This window comes from Neoarius graeffei, chromosome 27 (assembly GCF_027579695.1).
Source record: "Neoarius graeffei isolate fNeoGra1 chromosome 27, fNeoGra1.pri, whole genome shotgun sequence".
NCBI classification, from domain to species: domain Eukaryota; kingdom Metazoa; phylum Chordata; class Actinopteri; order Siluriformes; family Ariidae; genus Neoarius; species Neoarius graeffei.
The window spans coordinates 15748453-15774576 of record NC_083595.1 but is presented as its reverse complement, the minus strand read 5'-3'; the positions used below and the strand labels follow the sequence as shown (position 1 = coordinate 15774576).

At 41.5% G+C, this 26124-nt stretch overlaps 2 protein-coding genes across 5 annotated transcripts in view; both read right to left on the bottom strand.

Moving 5' to 3' along the window:
* vegfd (vascular endothelial growth factor D) overlaps positions 1 to 14753 on the bottom strand; it is an 80687-nt gene extending 65934 nt beyond the window's left edge. The window contains exon 1 of one of the 3 annotated variants that reach the window (XM_060911090.1): positions 14524 to 14753. In XM_060911090.1, coding sequence (XP_060767073.1) covers positions 14524 to 14625 — 102 coding nt within the window. In that variant the 5' untranslated portion in view covers positions 14626 to 14753. The remainder of the gene's footprint in view (positions 1 to 14523) is intronic. The other 2 variants (XM_060911088.1, XM_060911089.1) reach the window with 2 other exon arrangements.
* A 729-nt stretch (positions 14754 to 15482) lies between these two features.
* Positions 15483 to 26124, bottom strand: part of pir (pirin) — a 47520-nt gene continuing 36878 nt past the window's right edge. For both annotated transcript variants that reach the window (XM_060911268.1, XM_060911269.1), the window contains 4 exons: positions 23361 to 23405; positions 22015 to 22097; positions 21843 to 21909; positions 15483 to 15854 (listed from right to left, as the gene is read on the bottom strand). In XM_060911268.1, the coding sequence (XP_060767251.1) occupies positions 15736 to 15854; positions 21843 to 21909; positions 22015 to 22097; positions 23361 to 23405 (314 nt within the window). In that variant the 3' untranslated portion in view covers positions 15483 to 15735. The remainder of the gene's footprint in view (positions 15855 to 21842; positions 21910 to 22014; positions 22098 to 23360; positions 23406 to 26124) is intronic.

The following is a 26124-nucleotide window of genomic DNA, read 5'->3' as shown; positions in this document are numbered from 1 at the left end:
AAAGCCTTTTGAAACTGAATAAAGCATGTGGGAGTAGTGCTGTGGTCATCTGGGATCTTGAACGAAAACCTATAAATAAGGTATAATTGACAAAGTCTGACCCCAGACTCATGTTTAATCCACGATGCACAGAGTAAAGTTAGGGGAAGGGTGGGTGGGCTGCCTGCAGATCATGTGGTCAGAAACATAGCAACCATAAATTGCCATGACAAAAAAATAACAATAATAATTTTAAAAAAGGTTACAGATGTAACTTACTAAAGGAGAAGTAAATACCAAGGTTAGAATCAAAATGGTTAACAACAAGAATAAACTTCACCCCAAAGACACACTTTACTTCCAATTAAGTCTTAACATGTGAGTGACCTAGTGGCATGTCAGAAACAAACCCTAGCATAATGACTGCCAAAACCAAACCTCTGAGAGTACCATTAGCTCTGTCCAAAATCAACGAGACCTCTACCGAGTCGGACACCACCAACACAACCTGACCAAAACAAGCAGGCCAAGCCCTCCCTCCATCATCAGGCAACACCATATCCTGCAAATTAAACAGCTTCAAAGCAAATAGCAAGAATTGCCTGGCGTCCATTGTGTTTATTGCATGCTGGGTGGATCTGACTTGGACAAGAACAGCAAGCACAGAAACCTGTCATGCGTCTGTAAAATGGGAAAGTTATGGGTGAAGCAGCTGAGTTTTGAGGGAATGGGAGGAACAGAAGAGCAGGAAAAGAGAAAGAAATAGATAAAGAAAGAAATACAAAATGAACAAACAAGAAAAAAAGAAAAGGGGGTTATCCCTGTAATTAAATTTAGGTGGAGACCTGGCATTATCATATGGGTGTGTTGAAAACATTTCTGCTAAGAGTCAAAGGCACAAGTATTACACACATACCACTCGCAGAGAGCATAGATACCAAAAAATATGGCATCTATCTATATCTACAGTGGCATGCAAAAGTTTGGGCACCCTTACTGAAAATGTCTGTTACTGTGAATAGTTAAGTGAGCAGAAGATGAACTGATCACCAAAAAGACAAAAAGGTAAAGATAACATTTCAGCATTTTCTGCAAGATTTGTGTATTATTTTTGTTTTGTACAATTGGAGAGTGAAAAAAAGAAAAGTAACACCATGTGAAAGTTTGGGCACCCCAATATATTTGAGTTCTCAGGTAACTTTTACCAAGGTTCCAGACCTTAATTAGTTTATTGAGCTGTGGCTTGTTCAAATTCTTCATTAGGAAAGGTCAGATGATGCAGATTTCAAAGCTGTATAAATTCTCTGACTCCTCAAACTTGTCCCTAAAATCAACAGCCATGGGCTCCTCTAAGCAACTCCCTCGCATTCTGAATAATAAAATAATTGATACTCACAAAGCAGGAGAAGGCTACAAGAATGTAGCAAAGTGTTTTCAGGTAGCTGTTTCCTCAGATTTTAATGTTATTAAGAAATGGCAGTTAACAGAAACAGTGGAGATCAAGGTGAGATCTGGAAGATGAAGAAAACTTTCTGAAAGAACTGCTCATTGGATTGCTAGAAAGGCAAACAAAAAACCCTGTTTGACTGCAAAAGATCTTCAGAAAGATTTAGCAGACCCTGGAGTGGTGGTGCACTGTTCTACTATGCAGCGACACCTGAACAAATATGACCTTCATGGGAGAGTCATCAGAAGAAAAACCTTTCCTGCATCCTTGCCTTTTTCCTTCTCCGTGCTCTCACGGAAGGCGGTCGCATTCTCTGTCTCTCCCTTCCCTTATCTTTCCTGCTTCTGCTGTCTCGTGTCTATACTTTTGAGAGACTCTCTCCGCACTGTTCTCCAAACTAAAAACCATGGAATTGATAAACTGGTCTTTTCACACAATTGACAATCTTCTCGACGAGAAGCCTGGGTTCGGGGGAACCAGCCTGTCCTGCCGGAACGTTCGCAGCTGGCTACACGATGGATGTGTGGGAGCGGTGGCGGGTCGTGTGCCTGGCGGTTCTTTCTGTGGAGGACATTGAAGACATCTACCTATTCGGAACCATTATTTCAGGGCTTTTGCTGATTGGATTAGGCATTGCCCTGGTTTATCGAGGAAATCAGAAAACGGTGACAGCTGTTCAAAGCCCCATAAAGCTGCCCGACATGATTGAAGTGGTTGGCAGAGCTGTCGGCACTCAGACTGTGGCTATTCAGAACTTGAACCACAACATGGATAACGTCATGGAGAAAGCTTTTGGCTTTGCAGAGGAAAATGGATTCGAGAGGCCAGTATGGACAATCAGAGTAGTCGTGTAAAGGAATGCGTCTGCTTGACCCAAACAAGCCCAATCTTATCTGCTTTCGGCTCCCTTAGACAGCACTGGCCTTGGCCAAGGCTGTTGCTGGGAAAACAATTCCCCCTGGAGGTCACTGGTGTTAGACTCTCTCGTATTCCTCCCCCTCTTCCCGCGGTCGCTGCTTCACCCCCAGTGTGACAAGCGGGTGCGTGACTAGCGCCATCATGGCTGCAGGAACGGATGGCTGCTTGCTTGCGCTGGGTTACCTCTACCCCCCCGATGGCCCCCCCTCAAGTCCCAAGTTTTCAATGTTGTTAAGTGTATTTGTGTTATTTTGTGCTTATGTGCTGAGTTTTTTTTAATGTTCCCACACTGTACTCCTCACAGGAGCATAGTGTGGGGGTTGCTTTTTTTTCTCCTCCCCTCTCCTCATGTTACTCTCTTTTTTCTTTTCATCCCTGTCTTCCTGTCCGTTACTTCCCCTTGTGTGTGTGTATGCAAGGACAGGTTGATGGTCAATTTCGCTGATACTTGTGACTAGTGATAATAAAGGGTTCATTCATTCATAACCACAAAATTCAGCGTCTGAAGTTTGCAAATGAACATCTAAATAAGCCTGATGCATTTTGGAAACAAGTCCTGTGGACTGATGAAATCAAAATAGAACTTTTTGGCCACAATGTGCAAAGGTATGTTTGGAGAAAAAAAGGGTGCCAAATTCCAGGAAAAGAACACCTCTCCAACTCTGAAGCATGGGTGTGGATCGATCATGCTTTGGGGTTGTGTTGCAGCCAGCGGCACAGGGCACATTTCATTGGTCGAGGGAAGCATGGATTTGAATAAATACCAGCAAATTCTAGAAGCAAACATTACACCAACTGTAAAAAAGTTGAAGTTAAAAAGAGGATGGGTCCTACAATAAGACGATGATCCAAAACACACCTCAAAATCTACAGTGGAATACCTCAAGACGCACAAGCTGCAGGTTTTGCCATGGCCCTCACAGTCCCCTGACCTAAACGTCATTGAAAATCTGTGGATAGATCTCAAAAGAGCAGTGCATGCAAGACAACCCAAGAAACTTGTAGAACTGGAAGCCTTTTGCAAGGATGAATGTGTGAAAATCCCCCAGGCAAGAACTGAAAGATTATTAGCTGGCTACAGAAAGTGCTTACGAGCTGTGATACTTGCCAAAGGGTGTGTTACTAGGTACTAACCATGCAGGGTGCCCAAACTTTTGCTTTGGGCCCTTTTCCTTTTTGTCATTTTGAAAATGTAAAAGATGAAAAAAATTTGTTTTTGCTTAAAATATATAGGGAATGAGTCATATTTAACTTTATGCCTTTTGGAGATCATTTCATCTTCAACTTGCTTAACTGTTCACAGCAACAGCAATTTTGACTAGGGGTGCCCAAACATTTGCATACCACCATCCATCCATCCATCCATCTATCTATCTATCTATCTGATTACAAAGCTAACTTCACAACTTAGTTCCACACACATTTGTTTAGTACACTTGGAAGCATTAAAACCATACGACCTGGAAGTAAGTGTCTGTTTGCAGTGAGGATGGAAGGTAGAAAAGGAGGGAGAGAGCGATGAGAGAGGATCTCTCCTGACCAGAGCGTGTGCGCGCGTGTGTGAGCGAGTGAGTGAGAGAAAAATGAGTGAACGAGATGAGTAAAGCTGAAAAGCAAGTGAAAAACAGAAACTAAAGTTTGCATTAACATCATTCCCCACCTGCCGCACTTCAGTGTGCCACCCACCACACTTCAGTGTGCCACCCACATCAGGGATTCTCTACAGCAGTGCTGAAACCCAGGATACTGCAGGGAACCACCCCATGGGGTCCTCCCACTAAAAGACCGGATGCATGCTCTTGCTGCCGCCCAACAGAGCCAGCACCAAGTGCTGATCACCCTCCAGAAGGAGCAGGAGCAACGATTTGAAGCCTTGATGCTAGCCCAGTAGGAAGATCACCAAGCATTCCGGTATCTGCTTGTGTCAATGGGATCCTCAACCGCCACCGCAGTGGACCCACCCCACGTCACACTAACAAAGATGGGGTGGCACGATGATCCAGAGGCATCCATTGCCCTCTTTGAGCAAGCAGCCAAAGTGTGGGGGTGGCCGGTCGAGCAACACACTGTGCTACTGCTGCTGACTGGGGAGGCGCAGCTCGCCGCACAATAACTTCCCACCAACAGTCGGCTGGTCACTGCTAACGAGCCATCCTGCAGCATGTCGGCCGCTCTCCAGAGCAACATCGCCAACACTTCCCCACACTGAGGTTGGAGGAAGTCAGCTAGCTGTTCACGTTCAGCCAACGGCAATGAGATGCCTGACGGTTGTGACTGAGGGCAGAGGACTGCAACGCAGAGGGGATCATTGGCCTGGTGACATTGGAACAGTTCATCACCCGGCTTCTGGAAGGAATAGTGGAGTGGGTTCAGTGCCACCTCCCAGCATCGCTGGATCAAGCCATTGAGTTGGCTGAGGGCCATTTGGTGGTGGTTCCGGCAGCAGGCAGACATTCTGCCTCTTCTCCTTTCCTCTCTCCACTTCCTGTTCCTGCCCCGTTCCCCCACCATGGAGGCAGGGGCCGGCTCCCCCCAGCCAGCCCGCCGCACCTGTGGTATCCCCCTCCATCTTCCCCTTCTGTGTCTGTGTCTTGTCCCCCCCAGGTGAGTGACTCCCATATCACAGGTGTGGAGGTGAAGCCTGGGCCAGTATGCTGGTGCTGCGGGGAGCCTGGGCATCGCCAGGGCCAGTGCTCTACGATGGAGGTGGGAGCTGTGGTCTGGATCCCCAACACGTCAGAGACCACCCTCAATCAGGCCACAGTGCACTGTATACCAGTGAGTGTGCAAGGACATATGCATCATGCGCTGGTGGTTTCCGGCTGTAATCAGACCTCAATCCACCAAAGCCTGGTGCAAGGTGGGGAGAGCACAAGTGGTGAAGGTTGTGTGTGCACAAATATCCATTAGTCTACGTCCACATTTTATTTTGGGGGAAAAAGCAGTGTAAATGAGCCGGTTAACCCACGTGTCTCTCACCCATCCACTGATTCTGGGAACTGATTGACCAAGGTTTAAAGGCTTAATGGAGCATGTAGTAGTGGGCAGGTCCTACGGTAATACATCACGGTCACGGGGGGGGGGGGGGGGAATCACGGTGCGGCATTGACTGGGGAAGCTGTCTCAGAGTCATCTATGTCAGTACCACATCAGGGCGATACGAGGAGTGGGGAGCAGCTCACCCCTCCTCCCTGTCTCGGGGATTCCCTTGAGGATTTCCTGTTAGAACAGATATGAGATGAGACTGTGTCATGTATTTAACCAAGTGAGAGTAATCAATGGTCAACCCCTCTAGACAAATATGACACCCTCCTTCCTGTGCTTCACTATTTTTAAAGATAGGCTGTACTGAGTGACACAGAACACAGATAACCCAGTTGTTAATCCCAAAGAGCTGTAGGGAACTCATATTTCATGCAGCTCACTTTAATCCAATGGCCGGGCATTTAAGACAGGATAAAACACTAGCCTAAATAATGGCCCGGTTCTATTGGCCGGGGATGTCCATCAGTGGTGTGCGGCATACCACAAATGCCAACTAGTAAATCCAGCAGCCACCCCAAAAGCACCTTTGCGCCCTCTCTCTCTAATCAAGAACCCCTTCGAGAGAACTGGCATGGATCTTGTCAGGCTATTAGATCGGTCAGCATGAGGATATCACTTTATTTTAGTCCTGGTGAACGATGCAACGTGATATCCTGAAGCGGTGCCCCTCTGCAATATATCAGCATACAGTATTGCTGAGGCACTCTTCCGGGTCATCTCCTGAGTCAGGATTCCCAAAGAAATCCTGACTGACCAAGCAACTATGTTTATGTCATGCACACTCCGTGAACTGTATGGGTTATTGGGGATTAAGTTGATATGCAGCAGCATCTAAAATCACCCACAAACAGGTGGCTTGGTAGAACGATTCAGTCAGACACTTAAAAATTTAATTCAGAAGTTTGTGAGCGAAGCTGCACGTAATTGGGATAAATGGCTCGAGCCCCTGTTATTTGCAGTATGAGTGATTCCACAAGCTTCAACGGGATTTTCCCAATTTGTTATGTGGGCGCAAGTCTCACGGCATTTTGGACGTGCTGTGGGAAAAGTGGGAGGAGGGACCTTCAACTAGTAAAAACAAAATTCAATACATTCTTGACCTGTGTGCAAAGGTCCACACACTCATGCACTTTACCCAGGAGAATTTACGGCAGGCACATAATCATCAAGCTAGGCTGTACAACAGGGGCGCACGCCACAGGCTTGCTCATTGGGGATAGATTAGGGATAAAATTAGCTCATGTTTTAAGTCGCTCAAATTCTGTAAAAGCTGCTTTTATTGTTAAAAGTGTGATACAAATAAACTTGACGCCTTAGAGAGTTCACGCCAGGAAATAAAGGACTCTTGTTTTGTAAAGACTCTCGTCTCTGCGAGCCTACCACACAGATTTAATACTTGTCATTTTTAGGGCATACCTAACAATGTGTTTTCTTTCTCTCTCTCCCCCCCCCCCCATCTGTCCCTCTGAGTTACATGTTGATCCTGAGATTGAGATGCTGGCCTCTTCTGCCCCTCGGACCTGCTTGATCCATCCTGGTGCCCTGTGTCTGGTCGGAGTTTTATCGCACCGCTTCTGTGAAGGACGGCCCCATGAGGACAGTTGAGGGTTATACCTGTTAAAACTGTTAATATTATAGTCAGGCTGTCTGTTGTTGCCCAAATGAGGATGGGTTCCCTTTTGAGTCTGGTTCCTCTCGAGGTTTCTTCCTCATGTTGTCTGAGGGAGTTTTTCCTTGCCACCGTCGCCACAGGCTTGCTCATTGGGGATAGATTAGGGATAAAATTAGCTCATGTTTTAAGTCGTTCAAATTCTGTAAAGCTGCTTTGCGACAATGTTTATTGTTAAAAGCGCTATACAAATAAACTTGATTTGATTTGTTATTGCCTACTTTGAGCTCCAAATTAGTCGCCAAGTGGCAAGGGACCTTCAAAGTCACATGGCAAATCGGGGCTATCAACTATGAGGTGAAGCAAATGGACAGGGGCGGGGAGCTACAAATATACCACCTCAACCTGATAAAATATTGGAATAAGGAGATCCCCATGGCATTGGCGTCAGTAGTTCCAAAGAAGATGGAGCTGGGGCCAGAGGTAAAAACAAAATTAATAACTCAAACTGCTCCAGTCCCCTGTGGAGACCACCCCTCACCAGCTCAACTCATGAAGGTTGCCAAGTTGCAAAAGGAATTTTCCAACATGTTCTTGTCACTCCCTGGCTGCACTCACCTCATAGAACACTGCATTAAAACGCCCCCAGGGGTGGTGGTGCGTAGCCACCCATACTGCTTACCTGAACACAAAAATAAGGTGGTTCAGGATGAACTCAAGGCCATGCTCAAAATAGGCATAATTGAGGAGTCTGACAGTGACTGGAGCAGCCCAGTGGTCCTGGTTGAAAAGATGGCTGGGTCAGTCCGGTTCTGTGTGGACTAAAGAAAAGTCAAAACGGTGTCTAAATTCGACACGTACCCAATGTCTCGCATTGAGGAGTTGCTCGATTGATTAGGTGCTGCTTGCTTTTATTTGACATTGGATTTGATAAAGAGCAAATGCTGTCTACCTACTGTAGTGATAACTGCTCCCTGCACCTAAACTGGGACTATAGACAGGGATGAGATGCCCATAGACATCCTGAGAGCATGTCTGAGGCTCAAAATAGATATTCTAAATCTAGGAAGTCTTCTCACCCTGCTCCTTGACTGTCAAACATTTTGTGCAGCAATCAGACAGATTTAAGAGCAGCTGAAAAAAAGTGGAAGAAATTACAAATTGATACTGATCTCTCTCTCGTACAATTCTCATGCGAGAAGTGCTAAGACCTCCTTCTACAAAGGAAATCTGGAAGCCTCAGCACATGATCCTTGCAAGCTCTTCAACATCTTTTCATTAACAACCTGCCTCCTCCTGGCAAATCTGACAGTCCTTTAGTCCTACCCCTATTCCTACACTACACATTCAGGCTTCTCCTCATCTTTCAGCAAGAAAGATCATGATAATTATCCTGTCTGGTAATCCCACCACCTGCCCATTGGATCCCATCCCTTCCATTATGTTCCAGACCATCTCATGAGACAGTCACTTCATTTCCTTTATTATTAATGACTCAATAACATCTGGTCATATACCCACCGCATTCAAGACAGCAAGAATTAGTTCCACACTGAAGAAACCCACTCTGGATATCTATGACTTCAGCATGTCTCACCATCTTGCCTAAAATTACCTCCAAGATCCTAACCAGTCTGGCTTCAAAGTGGCATACTCCACAGCAACTGCCATTGATGGTCTGAAAATTTAGACCTCACTAAATTTATGCTCCAGTTGTGATCAATGCTCATCTCCCACACCCATCATAATTCTGTTTTTCAGTGCTCCATTAATGAGACATCTTTTTGACATTTACAGTGCCTTGAAAATGTATTCATCCCCCTTGAACTTTTTCACATTTTTCCACCTTACAACCACAAACTTAAAAGTTTTTTTATTGAGATTTTATGTAATAGACTGACACAGAGTAGCACATAATTGTGAAGTGAAACGAAAATGATAAAATGGTCTTCAAAATTTTAAACAAATAAAAATCTGAAAAATGTGGTGTACATTAGTATTCAGCCCCCTGTACTCTGATACCTCTAAATACAATCCAGTGCAATCAATTGCCTTCAGAAGTCATCTAATTAGTTAATAGAGTCCTACTGTGTGTAATTTACCCTCAGCATAAATACACTTGTTCTGTGAAGGCCTCAGTGGGTTTGTTAGAGAACACTGAAGAACAAACAGCATCATGAAGACCAAAGAACTCACCAGACAGGTTAGGGATAAAGTTCTGGAGAAGTTTAGAGCAGGGTTAGGTTATAAAAAAAAAATATCCCAAGCTCTGAACATCTCAAGAAGCACTGTTCAATCCATCATTCAAAAATGGAAAAAGTATGGCACAACTGCGAACCTACCAAGACATGGCCGTCCACCTAAACTGACAGAGCGAGCAAGGAGAGCACTGGTCAGAGAAGCAGCCAAGAGGCCCATGATCACTCTGGAGAAGCTGCAGAAATCCACAGCTCAGGTGGGAGAATCAGTGCACAGAACAACTATGTCGTACACTCCACAAATCTGGCCTTTTTGGAAGAGTGGCAAGAAGAAAGCCATTGTTGAAAGACAGGCATAAGAAGTCCCGTTTGCAGTTTGCCAGAAGCCATGTAGGGGACACAGCAAACGTGGAAGAAGGTGCTTTGGTCAGATGAGACCAAAGTTGAACTTTTTGGCCTAAATGCAAAGCGCCATGTGTGGCGGAAAACTAACACTGCTCATCACCCTGCACACACCATCCCCACCGTGAAACATGGTGGTGGCAGCATCATGCTATGGGGATGCTTTTCTTCAGCAGGGACAGGGAAGCTGGTCAGAGTTGATGGGAAGATGGATGGAGCTAAATACAGGGCAATCCTGGAAGAAAACCTGTTGGAGGCTGCAAAAGACTTGAGACTGGGAAGGAGATTCACCTTCCCACAAGACAATGGCCCTAAACATACAGCCAGAGCTACAATGGAATGGTTTAGATCAAAGAATATTCATGTGTTATAATGGCCCAGTCAAAGTCCAGACCTAAATCCCATTAAGCATCTGTGGCAAGACTTGAAAATTGCTGTTCACAAACGCTCTCCATCCAATCTGGCTGAGCTTGAGCTATTTTGCAAAGAAGAATGGGCAAAATTTTCAGTGTCTAGATATGCAAAGCTGGTAGAGACATACCACAAAAGACTTGCAGCTGTAATTGCAGCAAAAGGTGGCGCTACAAAGTATTGACGCAGGGGGGCTGAATACTAATGCACACCACATTTTTCAGATTTTTATTTGTTTAAAATTTGAAGACCATTTATCATTTTCATTTCACTTCACAATTATGTGCTACTCTGTGTTGGTCTATCACATAAAATCTCAATAAAAAAAACTTTTAAGTTCGTGGTTGTAAGGTGGAAAAATGTGAAAAAGTTCAAGGGGTATGAATACTTTTTCAAGGCACTGTACTATGAATGTACCTTATCAACATACTCAGAGTGGATTAAGCTCAATCATGGAAATTCTAATCTGCCACAGCTATGGAAGAGTCACGTGAGGAATTTGTACAAGTCCCAGGGATCGTGGTAACACAGAAATCGTGCATTTTTATGCAGAAAAATGCATATTCAGAATTTTAATGCATCATCGGATGCAGGGCTCCTACGTGAATAATTTTTCCCAATTGCCTTGGCAGATCTATCAGATTACGTGTATAGAGGACTTTCATATGACGTCATTACAACTGTGGATTTGTTGACGCGGCCATGTTGCCTGGCGAGCTTTGTGTTTGACAATGACCGGCACAAGTGTGAGTGAGCCAAAATCATTAAACATCTACAGATAAACTTGTAGAAGTTACATCTAAAACAACAATGCCAGATACCTGTAGTGCTTTTAGATGTAATTACAGGTGTAGAGATAAGCCTGGTTTAACTTTTCACCGATTCCTGGTGAACCCAGAAAGACAAGAAAAACGGCGAGCTGCAGTTAAACAGGAAGACTGGACGATAAAGTCCTCCAGGTTTACCAATCACAAAGACTGACCGAAAAACCTTTAAGTCTGTGGATTGTCAGCAAAGAAGAAAAAAAAAAAAAAAAAGGTATACACACACACACACACACACACACACACACACAATGCCAGGGACCTCAATTTGGACAGTCATGTGGGTCCCTGGACACAGGACGAAAAAGCCTAGCGCCATCCCTGCAGTCCCAAGTGAGGAAATTATTCCATTTTGTTCCAAATTTGCGAAATGTCAGAGCTTTCCACAACCAAATCCACTGGAACTAAGGTCCTATGACAGGGTCATAGAAATATTACTAAAATATAGTATTTTATTTACTTGATGTCTTAACACAATTATTAGCATTAGATACTTAATTAGGCCATTTATATTCTATTATATTCCTCATTAAAAAAATTCCCATGCAGAGATTGGCCAAGGATGGCTCATGTGACATAAAATAGTTCCACCATCACGTGATGTAAAAATAAAATAAAATAAAAAAATGGATATGGTGCGAGTCAGTCATGGTACATCCTGAATATGCCATGAACTGACATCACAATTTCAAGCTATACAGCAGACTTGAGTCACAGCTGTGGCGCCGTGAGCATTTCTGTGTGTGTAGATTGATGTATCATAATCATGCCTAGCAAGGCAGGCGATAGCATGGTACACTGCATATGTGTAGGTCTAAGGTTGCTCTGACGTAAACAACAAACACAGCTGCCTCCAGTGAGTTTATGCAAAGATTAAATCTTAACGCTTAGTTTAGAATTTTTTGATGAGATATATAAAATCAAATATTCTTTGCACCAAGAGGCTCTAGTTGAAATTATGGATTCTCTGAGGTGACTGGCATAGTACCATTTTTCTTCAGGGCTGTGCCCCTCAAAAAAATAGTACTGTGCCAGTCACCTCACAGAATCCACAATTTCAACCGGAGCCCCTCAGTGCATGGTATATTTGATTACTATGTGCACAAAGTCATTAGAATCTACCGGTATAGCCTACATAAATTGAGAGATTTGAAACGTGAATCTGAGCAGACTCCGAGCCCCTACAGACCACATGTGGCTGAAATGAATGAATTCTCTCCACCCTCCTCTTGAGTAGCAATGAATTATACTGACAAATATGAAACAGTAGAACATAGGCACTGTTTACTATGATTAGGCTATTATACAGGTGTCTTGCAAAAGTATTCATCCCCTTTCGTGTTTGTGCTGTTTTGTCGCATTACAAGCTGGAATTAAAATGGATTTTTTGGGGGGTTATCACCATTTGATTTACACAACATGCCTACCACTTTAAAGGTGCAAGTTGTTGTTTTATTGTGACACAAACAATAAACAAGATGAAAAAAAATCTGCATGGGTATTCACCCCCTTTCGTATGAAACCCCTAAATCCAAATAATGGTCCAAATAATTAACTCATAAGTCACATAATTAGTTGATTAAAACCCACCTGTGTGCAATCAGTGTTACATGATGTCTGTATAAAATCAACATGTTCTGGAAGGACCCTGACTCTGCAACACTACTAAGCAAGCAACATGAAAACCAAGGAGAACTCCAAACATGTCAGAAACAAAGTTGTGGAGAAGTATAGATCAGGGTTGGGTTACAAAAAAAAAATATTCCAAACTTTGAATATCCCAGGGAGCACCATTAAATCTATTATAGCAAAATGGAAAGAATATGGCACCACTTCAAACCTGACAAGAGAAGGCCGCCCACCAAAACTCACAGACCAGGCAAGGAAGAAGGCATTAATCAGAGATGCAACAAAGACACCAAAGATAACACTGAACACATTTGGAGTTTGCTCAACAGCATAACCGGAGTCAAATTCCTCATGTGTCTCCACATACCTGGCAATAAAATTGTTTCTGATTCTGATAAGGCAGACTCCCCAAACACATGGAAGAAGATTCTCTGGTTAAATGAGACTAAAACTTATCTTTTTGGCCATCATGGGAAACACCATGTGTGGAACAAACCCAACACCCTGAGAACACCATTTCTACAGTGAAGCATGGTGGTGGCAGCATCATGCTGTGGGGATATTTTTCATCTGCAGGGACAGGAAAGCTGGTCAGGACTGAAGGAAAGATGGATGGCACTAAATACAGAGCAATTCTGGAGGAAAACCTGTTTGAGTCAGCCAGTGGTTTGAGACTGGGACGAAGGTTCTCCTCATGTTACTCTGTATTTTTTTCTTTTCATCCCTGTCTTCCTGTCCTGTCTACTCCCCCTCTGTCAATTGTACGTATGTGTATATGTAAGGACGGGTTGATGGCCAATTTCGCTGGTACTTGTGACTAGTGACAAAGGGTTCATTCAAGGTTCACGTTCCAGCAGGACAATGACCCGAAACATACTGCTAAAGCTACACTGGAGTGGTTTAAAGGGAAACATTTAAATGTCTTGGAATGGCCTAGTCCAAGCCCAGACCTCAATCTAATTGAGAATCTGTGTCATAACTTGGAAGCTTGCTGTACACCAACACAATCCATCTAACTTGAAGGAGTTGGAGCAGTTTTGTCTTGAGGAATGGGCAAAAATCCCAGTGGCTAGATGTGCTAAGCTAATAGAGACATACCCCCAAGAGACTTGCAGCTGTAATTGCAGCAAATGATAGTTCTACAAACTATTTACTTTTTTTTTTTTTTTTTTTTTGGGGGGGGGGGGGGGGGGAATACCTATGCACACTCCAGCTTTGTTTTTTTTTTATATATCTTAATTATTGTTTGTGTCACAAGAAAACAATTTTCACATTTAAAGTGGTAGGCATGTTGTGTAAATCAAAATGGTGCTTATCTGGCCAAAATCCATTTTAATTCCAGCTTATAATGCGACAAAACAAGACAAACACCAAGGGAGATGAATACTTTTGCAAGACACTGTATATACAATCAGAGTTTAAAATGCATCAAGTCTACTGCACTTATAAAGGTAAACTAGTTAATGGGAAATAAACGATCTCTTTAGTTATATCAATAAGCATAAAGGCAACTCTAAAAGACTCAATGATGAAGCTCTGAGCTTTCAGCAGAATCCTAGAACATCTTGTCTGGTACCATGTTGGCACATTAGACATTTTATTTTCTATTATCCACTGAGGTACAGCATTGCAGGATAAGCAGAAATTGTGTTGCCTCTATATTATCTATTAACTAGCCAGAAGTTCTTTTCGATCCAATCAACATAAATAAATGAATTATATATTCAGGGTTCTAATAGTGTTAATGTGCAAGTTATGACATTTTCACAGAGACATTCAATTTTCATACATTATTTCTGCCCCTACCATACACTAGTTAAATAAATAAATGAATAATATATGCGCACATGGACACACAACTTTTAATTTTGAACTCAAATCACTAATATACTGATTATAAATCTATGAGGATCATTACTAATGAAACACATTTCTAATAAAAGACCCACTCAATATGAATAGGTGATTTTATAAGCCATTATTAGTATACACATGAATGAATTCAAGTGCTATGGTAATAGTTGGCTGGAAGCAAGAGTAAGAATTATAAACATTACTCACTCTGATTGAAGCCAGGACATCTGTTGTTAGCAGCAGTAATCTGACGTACGCAAGCAGCAGCACATGAAGCCAAATGGAAAGCAAAGTCCGCATGCTGTACATCTCCTGGTCTCTGAGGTCCAATCTACCAACCGCTTACTATGGACAGCCAGTCTTCTTAAACATTAAAGGAACACGGAATGTTCCTTAAGGAGTTTTCCAAGGCCACCCACCCACCCACACACACTCAAGGTCACTCTTACTCTGTTGTACACATAGACAAGTCAGATGGGTCCACTATTCAGAAAGGGAGAGTTGTCACAGAGTGTGCAGACACCTCAAGAGTCAAATGGAGTTTCCTCTCTTAAAAAAAGCTGAAGTACAAAAACAAGCCACACGCATCTGGGAGCGCTTTGAATCTCTGTCTGTCGGAGAAGAAATCCCTTCTGTCCCTCTTTTGCTTCAATGATTCAATAGGAATGCAGCCTGGATACGGCATGGGTGTTCGGAGATGGCACCCCTGGCATTCTACAGATATCACTGTTGCACAGTGAGTGAATACTCATGCCTGTATGCATGTGCAGGAGCTAGAACAATCCAGTATGGAGCTCAGATCTTCCAGTCTACAGCCATGTGCATGCTGGTGGCAGAAACGCAGGCTGGCATATCCGTCCCGCCCCATTCAAGCGGCTGGAGCGCAAAGTTCCTCATTCACTCCTCATGCACACTTACAGCAACATGTGGTTTTAAATATGAACCAGACCACCAGGCAGGGTGAGCAGAGAGAGGGAGGGGATGGGGTGAAAGAGAGACGAGAGGCTGAAGCCTGTATCCCATCCTAATCTAACACAGCAAGGCTAGGCAATAAGAGGCAGAGCAAGGCTGACTCGCTTCTTCACATAGTGTGTGCATGTATTTCTGTAACATCATTCTAAAGCAGTCCTGAAAAGGAATTTGAAATACGAGACGACAATCGGAGGTTGTTTCAGTACTCTTTAATGGTTTGTAAGTGGAGCTACGAGTGTTGATGCTTTCACTCTAAGCCCTTTAATAGAAGTCATTATCTATGATCTGATATTACAATTAAAAAATGAATTCAGGATTGCAATCAGCAAACAGAAGGAATAATTTTCACTGTAAAACACCAAATCACCAAAGTAAATAAATGCAGCTTATAAAGTTTTACAGTAGCATGTAAAAAAATAAAAATAAAACATTTATTTCCACAAACATTTACACTGATCCACCTATTTTTGATTGCCAGTGTTTTGCTCTCTCAAATCCATTTGTGCAGGTTCTGTAGTCCGTAATGGTTTGCTCAATCTCCTCCTCAGAGTTCATGACAAATGGGCCTGTAGTGGGGAGACACAGATCCAGGATATTATACATTTGTCTATAAAAGGGCCAGCTTTTGCTCAACACCAGCACACTGGATTTGAAATACAACAATGAGGAAAAGCACTATTAATTTAACGGCGTTTACTGTTCAACTTGTTGAATCAAATAGAATTTTTTTTCTTCTTTTTGGATAGTTCCTTCAGTTTATGGGCTCATACTTGGACAAAATATTCAGTCTTAACCTTGACATGATCATGTACTTAGCAGGGGCACAGATACGTTTTTTGAACTGGGGGGGACAAAGCTGCCAGCAAACCAACCCCAACCCCACCCCCTACGACATTACTCACTACGACATTACTTTGAACTTTGACATTACTTAGACTATCAAAAAATTGCAAGGTGATATGATAAAGTAAGGCACAGTTTACTTACAGTCGTTTTTTGAAAAAACGATGCAATCGTTTTCTGCCTTTTCGGTTTGGCACCCTTCATCATGCCGTGTTGGGGTCCTGAACTAGGAGCTGTCCCCGATATGCCTGTCAAACTTGTTGTGGGTAACCATAGCAACCAAGCTCGAGCTCGCAACCTGTGCAGTCTGCGCAGCTCAACCAACTGAATATCAGTCTTTGTTTTGTTTTATGCGAGTTGTTGCAACTATGTATGTACTGCTGTGCACCTCAATAAACCGAATGGTAATTAGTCTTTTGATTTCTCCGTGAGGTTTGCCTTATGCAAAGAAAGACAGCATAGACGTTTTTTCCTCCCTATAAGTAGGGGGGACCGAACGAGGTGAATTTAAATCTGGGTGGGACAAATCCCACCCGTCCCACCCTCTATCTGCGCCCATGGTATTTAGCTGTTAATCCTTTATAATTGTACAAAAATCAGTCATCCAGAGACTGTACATTAAATAAGTTTAATTCCTGATCAATACAGGGGCAGCCAGGTTCACTATCAAGAACAGATGTCCAAGCTATTACACACTTCTCACAGATTTATTAAAATTATTTCCTGACACAAGCAAATCTTTAACTACTCCATTTCAAAACCGTAATCGTTAATGAGCCATGTAGATTTCTCTTTCTTTAATAGGATTCTCTATTCCTGAAGGCTTAAACTCTCTGTTGTGGTCTTAGTATTTTAGTCATCTATGACTGCATTCTAATATTATTAGCTAAAAACATTTTGTTGCCTTTTTCTACTGCTTAGTTGTACAATGCCTGCGTGTATGTTGTAACACTTCTCTCTTATCGAATAATAAGCCAGGGTGCCCAGGGTTTCCCCAGGTTTGACCACCATAAATTTAAGACTTTAAGACCACTTAAATGATAATTAAGACCTACATCGCACCCATTATGTGGTTGTAGAACACCAGATCAAATTCCCAATAATGACATGTTTCAAGTAAAAATACTTTTATTATAAAAGTTATATACTTAAGTCATTATGTGCATTGCTTGTCAAATCTTCACATTCAAGACAAGCAAAACCGAATTTTGTTATGTAAGACGTTTTTTCCACAGGAGAATGTTGTAGCGACTTCCGAGTCTGGGAACATAGCCTTAAAGAGTTCGCTTATGCTCTCATTCGAGCTGTACGAGTGGTGTTCCGTAATTGTTTTTAAAATCCAGAGCACCTCTGCCCGAAGTGTCGGGGTTCCACCGACACCCATCATGCCACTGCTCGGCCCTTGTGTTGTTGCTAGCCTTGCCGATGATGTCTGGCTTGGCTGATGCTGCTGACGTTCGACAGTGGTGCTAGTGCCAACTCCAGGTGCATTCGGAGATTGAACCGTGCAGAACTGAGCGATGGGCTGGTGGCGGTGGCAGGCAGATGCAATGTGCTTTGAGCTCTTCATGTGAGACTCTAAAGCGAAATGACCTATAGTGGACAACTTGAAGGTCTTTCGACAAACACAGCATCTTGCTTCAACGTCGCTTCCAGGAACCTCCCTCACCCAATCACGATATCTTTCATCTGAAAGCCACTGCTGATTAAAACGACACTTCCCCATGCTGCGATTCGCGGAGTCTCCTCTCCACCACGGACTCCAACAACTGCGCCGGCGCGAAAATGTATCAATATTGTTTCTTTCTTTGCACATACTCCAAGAAATTCATTGATGTTACGCAAAACCCACGTTTTCACATTGTAGAATAGTACAGGGCTTTCCACAAGCGCCGGCTGCCGGCCAAACAGCCGACTACACAATTAAGTCTCGCCGGCTACTTTAATGACTTATTTTTGTAGCCCACAGGCTCTAAATATTAAATTTTCGATTTTAATAAAATTAAATGTTTATCTAACGGACTGACAATAATGTCAAACTGATTCGCGCTGTTTGTACCGATAATAACCACAAATTCCCCGCTGACTTCATTGATCAAAGAAGAGTAACTCATCCGCAGCCCCGACATGCGGTGTGCGTGCACGCACTCGGCGGAGGCAGTAGTGTGTCGGAGGGAACAGAAGCAGAGATAACGCTTATTTTGTCTCCGGTAAACCAGTCTTCTCTCGTTCAATTACGTGCTGGCATCAAAAGACACCGTTGGTTGTAAATGAAACCAAACTGAGTCGTTGGAGTGTATTTTCATACACAAATGGAGAAATGCTCGCTGAGTGTTTGTGTAGCCACCACTGCAGACCGTTGTCGTTGTTAATTCATAGCATGCTCGGTTGCATGAATGTGTCATGCACCGAAAATAAGAGATTTACAAGCCAGGAATGCCTCATGATGCAATACGCAAGAAAAGAAAGAATATTTACTGCCATTTTACTTTGTATTTGAGTAAAGTGAATAAATAAATGGTCTGTGGAAAATACATTTAATCCTGGGAACTGCGTGCACAGGAGTTTGTGTTTACTCCCGATCAACTCTGGAGAAATTCAGACTTTATAATGGGTGTCTATGGTGTTACACTTCAGCGGAGCTCGTTAAGTTAGAGTGTAGAGAGCTTGAAAAAGTAGCTCAAACTTTCTCATTTAAACTGCGTTTTCAGCCACAAATTTCACTCTACAGACATCATTTTCTCAAAAGTAGGAGTCACACTTGTCCTGATTCACACAATGTGTCTACCTGAGCGATAGGATTTACAGTTTTTGAATGAGAAGCCTGAAAGTAAGGGGCACTCTGCCCCATAGACTCCCATTATAAACCTGGCAGCGCTTTTACTGCAAAATCAGAAAAGTCACTTGTTTTCAACTCGCTCTATTGTCCACATTTTTACACTAGAAACAAAAAAGATTACATCAAAGTGTTCATGAGAACCTTGTAGCGCTCAATGTGAAAGAATTTTGTGAATAGCTCCTTTCGTTTCCGTGTAAATCAGCATTGTTCGAGGAGAGGGAACTCTGAGAAAAAGTGCTCTTTGCTTGTCATATTGTGTCTCTTCCCTGCACCTGAGCACCGTTACCAAGGCGACGAGCTGCACTCAGGGAGCAGAGAGGGAAGGGGCTGCTCTCTCTCTCAAACACACACAGGCTCAGAGCATCGGAGCCTCATAGCCTGCGATACGCACCCTGTATCACTCTCACCATTTCACACAGGGGAGTTGTCGGCTCTAGTTTTGTGTTTACTCCCACCCCCCGGCTGGCTACTTATTTGTCATGGCCGGCTAGTATGAGCCTTAGTGGAAAGCCCTGATAGTATGAGTAAATTTAAGACCTTTGTTTAAAAAATTAAGACTTGGGCAAAGCAATTTAAGACTTTTTAAGGCCTTAATTTTGGAATATTAAATTTAAGACTTTAAGACCCCGCGGCTACAATGGGTGCCAGGCAGTAAAACATTACCAAACTTGTTGATGTATGCAGGTTAAGTCAAAGAAAAAAAGAAAGAAATGCACAAGAGCACGTGCATCAACTTCAAGTACAGTGGTGCTTGAAAGTTTGTGAACCCTTTAGAATTTTCTATATTTCTGCATAAATATGACCTAAAACATCATCAGATTTTCACACAAGTCCTAAAAATAGATAAAGAGAACCCAGTTAAACAAATGAGAGAAAAATATTATACTTGGTCATTTATTTACTGAGGAAAATGATCCAATATTACATATCTGTGAGTGGCAAAAGTATGTGAACCTTTGCTTTCAGTATCTGGTGTGACCCCCTTGTGCAGCAATAACTGCAACTAAATGTTTCCGGTAACTGTTGATCAGTCCTGCACACTGGCTTGGAGGAATTTTAGCCCATTCCTCCGTACAGAACAGCTTCAACTCTGGGATGTTGGTGGGTTTCCTCACATGAACTGCTCGCTTCAGGTCCTTCCACAACATTTCGACTGGATTAAGGTCAGGACTTTGACTTGGCCATTCCAAAACATTAGCTTTATTCTTCTTTAACCATTCTTTGGTAGAACGATTTGTGTGCTTAGGGTCATTGTCTTGCTGCATGACCCACCTTCTCTTGAGATTCAGTTCATGGACAGATGTCCTGACATTTTCCTTTAGAATTCAGTGGTATAATTCAGAATTCATTGTTCCATCAATGATAGCACGCTGTCCTGGCCCAAATGCAGCAAAACAGGCCCAAACCATGATACTACCACCACCATGTTTCACAGATGGGATAAGGTTCTTATGCTGGAATGCAGTGTTTTCCTTTCTCCAAACATAACACTTCTCATTTAAACAAAATAGTTCTATTTTGGTCTCATCCATCCACAAAACATTTTTCCAATAGCCTTCTGGCTTGTTCACGTGATCTTTAGCAAACTGCAGATGAGCAGCAATGTTCTTTTTGGAGAGCAGTGGCTTTCTCCTTGCAACCCTGCCATGCACACCATTGTTGTTCAGTGTTCTCCTGGTGGTGGACTCATGAACATTAACATTAGCCAATGTGAGAAAGGCCTTCAGTTGCTTAGAAGTTATCGTGGGATCCTTTGTGACCTCGCCGACTATTACACGCCTTGCTCTCGGAGTGATCTTTGTTGGTCAACCACTCCTGGGGAGGGTAACAATGGTCTTGAATTTCCTCCATTTGTACATAATCTGTCTGACTGTGGGTTGGTGGAGTCCAAATTCTTTAGAGATGGTTTTGTAACCTTTTCCAGCCTGATGAGCATCAACAACGCTTTTTCTGAGGTCCTCAGAAATCTCCTTTGTTTGTGCCATGATACACTTCCACAAAACACTTGTTGTGAAGATCAGACTTTGATAGATTCCTGTTCTTTAAATAAAACAGGCTGCCCACTCACACCTGATCATCATCCCATTTATTGAAAACATCGGACTCAAATTTCACCTTCAAATTAACTGCTCATTGTAGAGGTTCACATACTTTTGCCACTCACAGATGTGGAATATTGGATCATTTTCCTCAATAAATAAATAAATGACCCAGTATAATATTTTTGTCTCATTTGTTTAACTGGGTTCTCTTTATCTACTTTTAGGACTTGTGCGAAAATCTGATGATGTTTGAGGTCATATTTATTCAGAAATATAGAAAATCCTAAAGGGTTCACAAACTTTCAAGCACCACTATCACATGAATCCTTAGTTTTCAATGGTTAACTGGTGTAGTATACTTACTTTTAATCTAGGAGACACTTAAGAATGTTTAGTACTGAATCATAGTAGAAGACAGACACTTTACAGCACGGGCCATCTTCCTTTTAAATGGAATCACGTCATTTCCAAAAAAAAAAAAGGGACCAGGCCTGATTGCCGAGTCAAACCTATGGCATGGCAGTGTCACAATGTGATTGCTGAATTAAAACATGGGTTGAGCATGACATTAGAATGCATGTGACAATATAAATGGTAGAGGGAAAAAAAAAAAAAAAAAGATGTATTGCATCGCTACAATGCATGTTGTTTGCGTGATGGTGAAAACTACTGGAAAGCCACACTAAAATTCCAAATATCCTGGACTGCAAAGTCAACAGAAATGGCATTTTTATAATTAATGGATTCAGTTGAATCTGTGATTCTATTCTATGACAAATCCATGGCTGTACACTAATGGCTGATTGTTGCTTTAACTGCAAAGACCGTACCATACTGCACCACCGGTTCCTTAACAGGTTCTCCAGCAATCAGGACAAAGCATGCCTCCTCAACTGTCTAGAAACATAAACCAGTTGTAAAATGTCATTCCATCACCTGTAAGCAATGTGAACTACAATGTAGAGAACACTAAGGAAAATACTATTGTTATTTCTGTTGTACCTTATTTTCCACTTTGATACAGTCACCATCCTCAAAAACCACAGTGTGGTGAGGTTCGACTTTCTTCTGATCGTCTTCTGGCCCTAATAAATGGACATAAAACACTGAAACCATGCATTTAAACAAATTATTTTGTACTGCATAACTTATCAATAACTGGCACTGATGACCAACAATTCCTTCAGAAATGGGTCTTCCATATAACACACTGGATTAGAAGAATGTTTGGGCAGGAAAAAACACTTTTAGAGTGTCCAGCCCTTTCTTTGATTCATGCTTTTGCTCTTTTTTTTTTTTTTTTTAGATGCCGAATGATTATGGTAGATGTCTTTATCAAACACAGCTGCCCAACTTGTTTACACTGAATGGTAATGTGGTGGTTTTATGAAAGAACTTAAATGTCAGGTTTTATTTTTCCCTGTTCCACCTCATCTGCTCACAATTATATCAAATTATACAGTCAACAATGTATACTCAAAGGACCAAATCTACAAGTCTTTTATGTCCATTGATGATAACCTATGAGATTTGCTCATAGTCATCAGATAACATTTAACTGGAAGACTTCCTGTGTTTGTCAATAATCCAAGCAAAACGTTTCTTCTGCAAGACTGATTTTTTTTTTTGAGCTGCTAAAAGACGTATAAACATGTTCTCCCTGTAGACAAAACAGAGAGCTCAGAAAACATCTCAGCCAGATTCATCTCACTGACTTATACAGGAAAGTTATACAGGTACTGCAACAATTCCTGTATACCAGCTCTTTGATAAAGTCTGACAATGAAGATTATAATAAAATTGTCTATATTGTTGAAGTATTACTCGAACTGAGTTATAGCAAGACTAATGGAAAACATTTAACAGAGAATAAGAAACTAGTAAATGTACATTAATTATGCAATATATAGACTTGATACAGATGCTGGCCCTGAGCTCAAGAGAGGCGTTGTTTTCACACAAGTCTCCACAAACTAAGCAGGTTGGAAAACAACTAATGACTTTGTTGAAAATCTGCCTGCAACCTGGAAATCATCAAAACCAACTCAATGAATCAACACTTCAAAAAACATTATAGTAACTGTTCCTCAGGCCAAGGGGTGTGCACTGTTGCCATTGGAATGAGATCACAGAGCCGACCTCATGGGTCCGTGTCACGTCCAAGATCGGGTAGGAAAGTGGAAATCAAGATATACTCCAACTTGCAGGGAAGACAAGAAAACCCTGATACCGGAATTGTGAAAAGAAAAAAAAAAAAAAAAGGGCACACACTGTATATTATGGATTTTACACAAAAGCTTTTTTGTGTCCACACACAAATTTAAATGTCACAGGAAGTTTGTACTTACCAGTATGCACAATTCCTGAGAGTGTGTAGATAAAAGCAGTCCAACCTAGTCAGCAAAACAGAATACATTCTCAGTAGAGTCCCTACACATTTGGATTATATGAATATTAAAATCTCTCTATGGGGGTCATGAGTGTGAATAATGAATTAGCATGCCTGAGGCTCACTCTGAAAAATAACTGAGTCTTCTGAGGTCACTCTCTGTGTGCATGTGAGTACGTCATTCATTTGCCTCATTCAAACTGTCTCATATCTATTACAAGGACATACGGTTGGTCTCATTAAATGTGCACTAGAATCCTTGCAGAGCACTTTGGTGTTTTTTTTTTTTTTCTTTTCCTTGCTTCTATGCTGCTTCATGGCTTAATACCAGTGTGGGCCAAACCTGACCTGCACATTTCTAAATGACGAACAAATATCCTTGGAAGCTGTAAAATATTTGTTTATACATATTTGTCAGTTCTGTATCTATCCAAGAAACTACCCTGTAGGTGTGTGCGCACACACGAGATTTTTAAATACTGCATATACCATCAAGCTAGTTAAACCTATCTGTGGCACTTCTACAAGCATCCCTGATTGGGCTTGAAATTTTTTTTTTCTTCATGTAAAATGCACACATTTTATATCCAGTGCCAGTCAAAAGTCTGTACACCCCTACTCGTTCATAGGTGTTTTCTGCATTTTGACCATTTTCTACATTGTAAAACAATACTGAATACATTAAAACTATCAAATAATATATGGAAAATATATGGAATTATATTGTAAAGTGTTCAAAAAACAAAATGTTTCACATATTTCATGTCAAGAACTGTTCAACTAAGTAAAGAAAAATGACAGTCCAGTATTTTAAGATATGAAGTGTCTTAATTAATAGAAATAAAGAAAAAAAAAAACCCATTGAATTAAGAAGATGGGCCCAAACATTTGACTGGTACTGGAGAGAGAGATTTTGAATTTATTTTGGGTGTTCTGAAAATCACAGTGTCAAATATTTACATACACATGCTATTAATTCATTAGCATTGAAAGTTCCAAAATGTCTCGACTTGCCAAGGACATCTGTGCCAACATAAGCAAAGGTTTGTTTGACAGAACTCACTGGATTGACCAAGACACAGTTCAATGGGAAAGTCCAGAGAGCTCAGTGCAGATCTGAGAAAGAGGACCACAGATGTACACACCCAGGAATGTCTCTTGGAGCCATTTCTAAATGACTGCACATTCCAAAATCATCAGTTCAAACAACTGTATACAAGTTATTTGGAGGTGTCGCCATTTTGCCAAGCCACTTTGCTGGAAGAAGATCCAAACTGTCTCCTTCAGCTGAGAGGAAATCGGTTTAAATAATCAGGAACAACCCAGGAACCACCAAGGCACAGACCTGCCATGAACTGGAAGCTGCCGGAACACCAGAGTCACTCAATCAAGTGAGTTTTACATTGCAGGGATGAGAATGAAAAATATTTAAAAAAAAGTCTGAAAAAACCAGGGCGGGGCCCATGGCCCAGGGGTTCCAGGGGCTAATGATTTTTGGCTATCTTTTATTTTATTTTTTTACCCCAAAACCATTAATTTTATCAGCAAAAAGTTGCAATGTATTTGGAAATAAATTCCCCTTCTTGGTGGACTACCAGGTGAAAATGATTAATATGGTAAAAGAGACTTGTTTTTAATCAATTCACATTTGATGATTTCAAAAAATCAATGCACCTTTTAATATAAATGAGCTCTACAGTATTATATTTCTGTATTTTTGCTATTCATGTCTTTGAATACTCTAATCCTTTACAATGAAGTGCAAACCAGAAAAAAGTTCTGTCATATAATTCTCTGAAGCTTTCTTCTGATATCATGGTAGCAGGAGGTCTTGCATATTAAGCAGGCAACATTCAACATCACTCATCACTTCCCTTTCAACTGTTGTGTGTACTAACTAGGTTTTATCTGGACAGGATGTTGTGTAATGTAATGCATATACCATACGGTCAATTTGAAGATCGAGATGGTGATTTTGAGTTAAAGAACAGGCATGTACAATGGGCATTACAAATTGGAAATTTTTGTTTAAACTATAATTTCATCTCTGCCTAAAAAAATGTGGGCAGATGCTCCCGCGTGGCACATCCCAGCAATTCCCCCCCATGAAATGAGCAATAAGTAGGAGAGTTATACACGGTATCATACCTAAAATTTTATCAGAAATATAGATATGATACTATGATTCTCCCCAGCATGCTACATTAGACAAGCTAACCTCATTTATAAAAAAGATACACACTTATATATGACGTGTATTTGATATATATGATGTATATTCATACATTGTTACTTTACGGAAATCTTCAATAAGTTTGGTCTTTTCATGACAGCCTGTTGTAGACCTAAATACAGAGGTGTCAAAAGTATTACCATTTATTACTCAAGCAGAAGTATAGATACTGTGGTTTAGAAATACTTTTCATGAAGTAAAAGTATCAACTGAAGCTTTTTACTCAAGTAAAAGTAAAAAGTATACTGATTTCTAAACTACTTTAAAGTACAAAAGTAGAAGTAATGAAAGAGGAAAAAATGCTATTAAGGACAAAGGCGCAGCCTAGAAGTCCACATACAGTACATTCTCCTGACCCATTAAAATGTGTTTCATGGAGCACTGTCTAAACGGCAGTAATACAGTATTTGAATGCTATGAATGAATGAATGAATGAATGAATACTACACTAACACTACTGTAAAATTGCAGTTTTTTTCTTTTTCATATG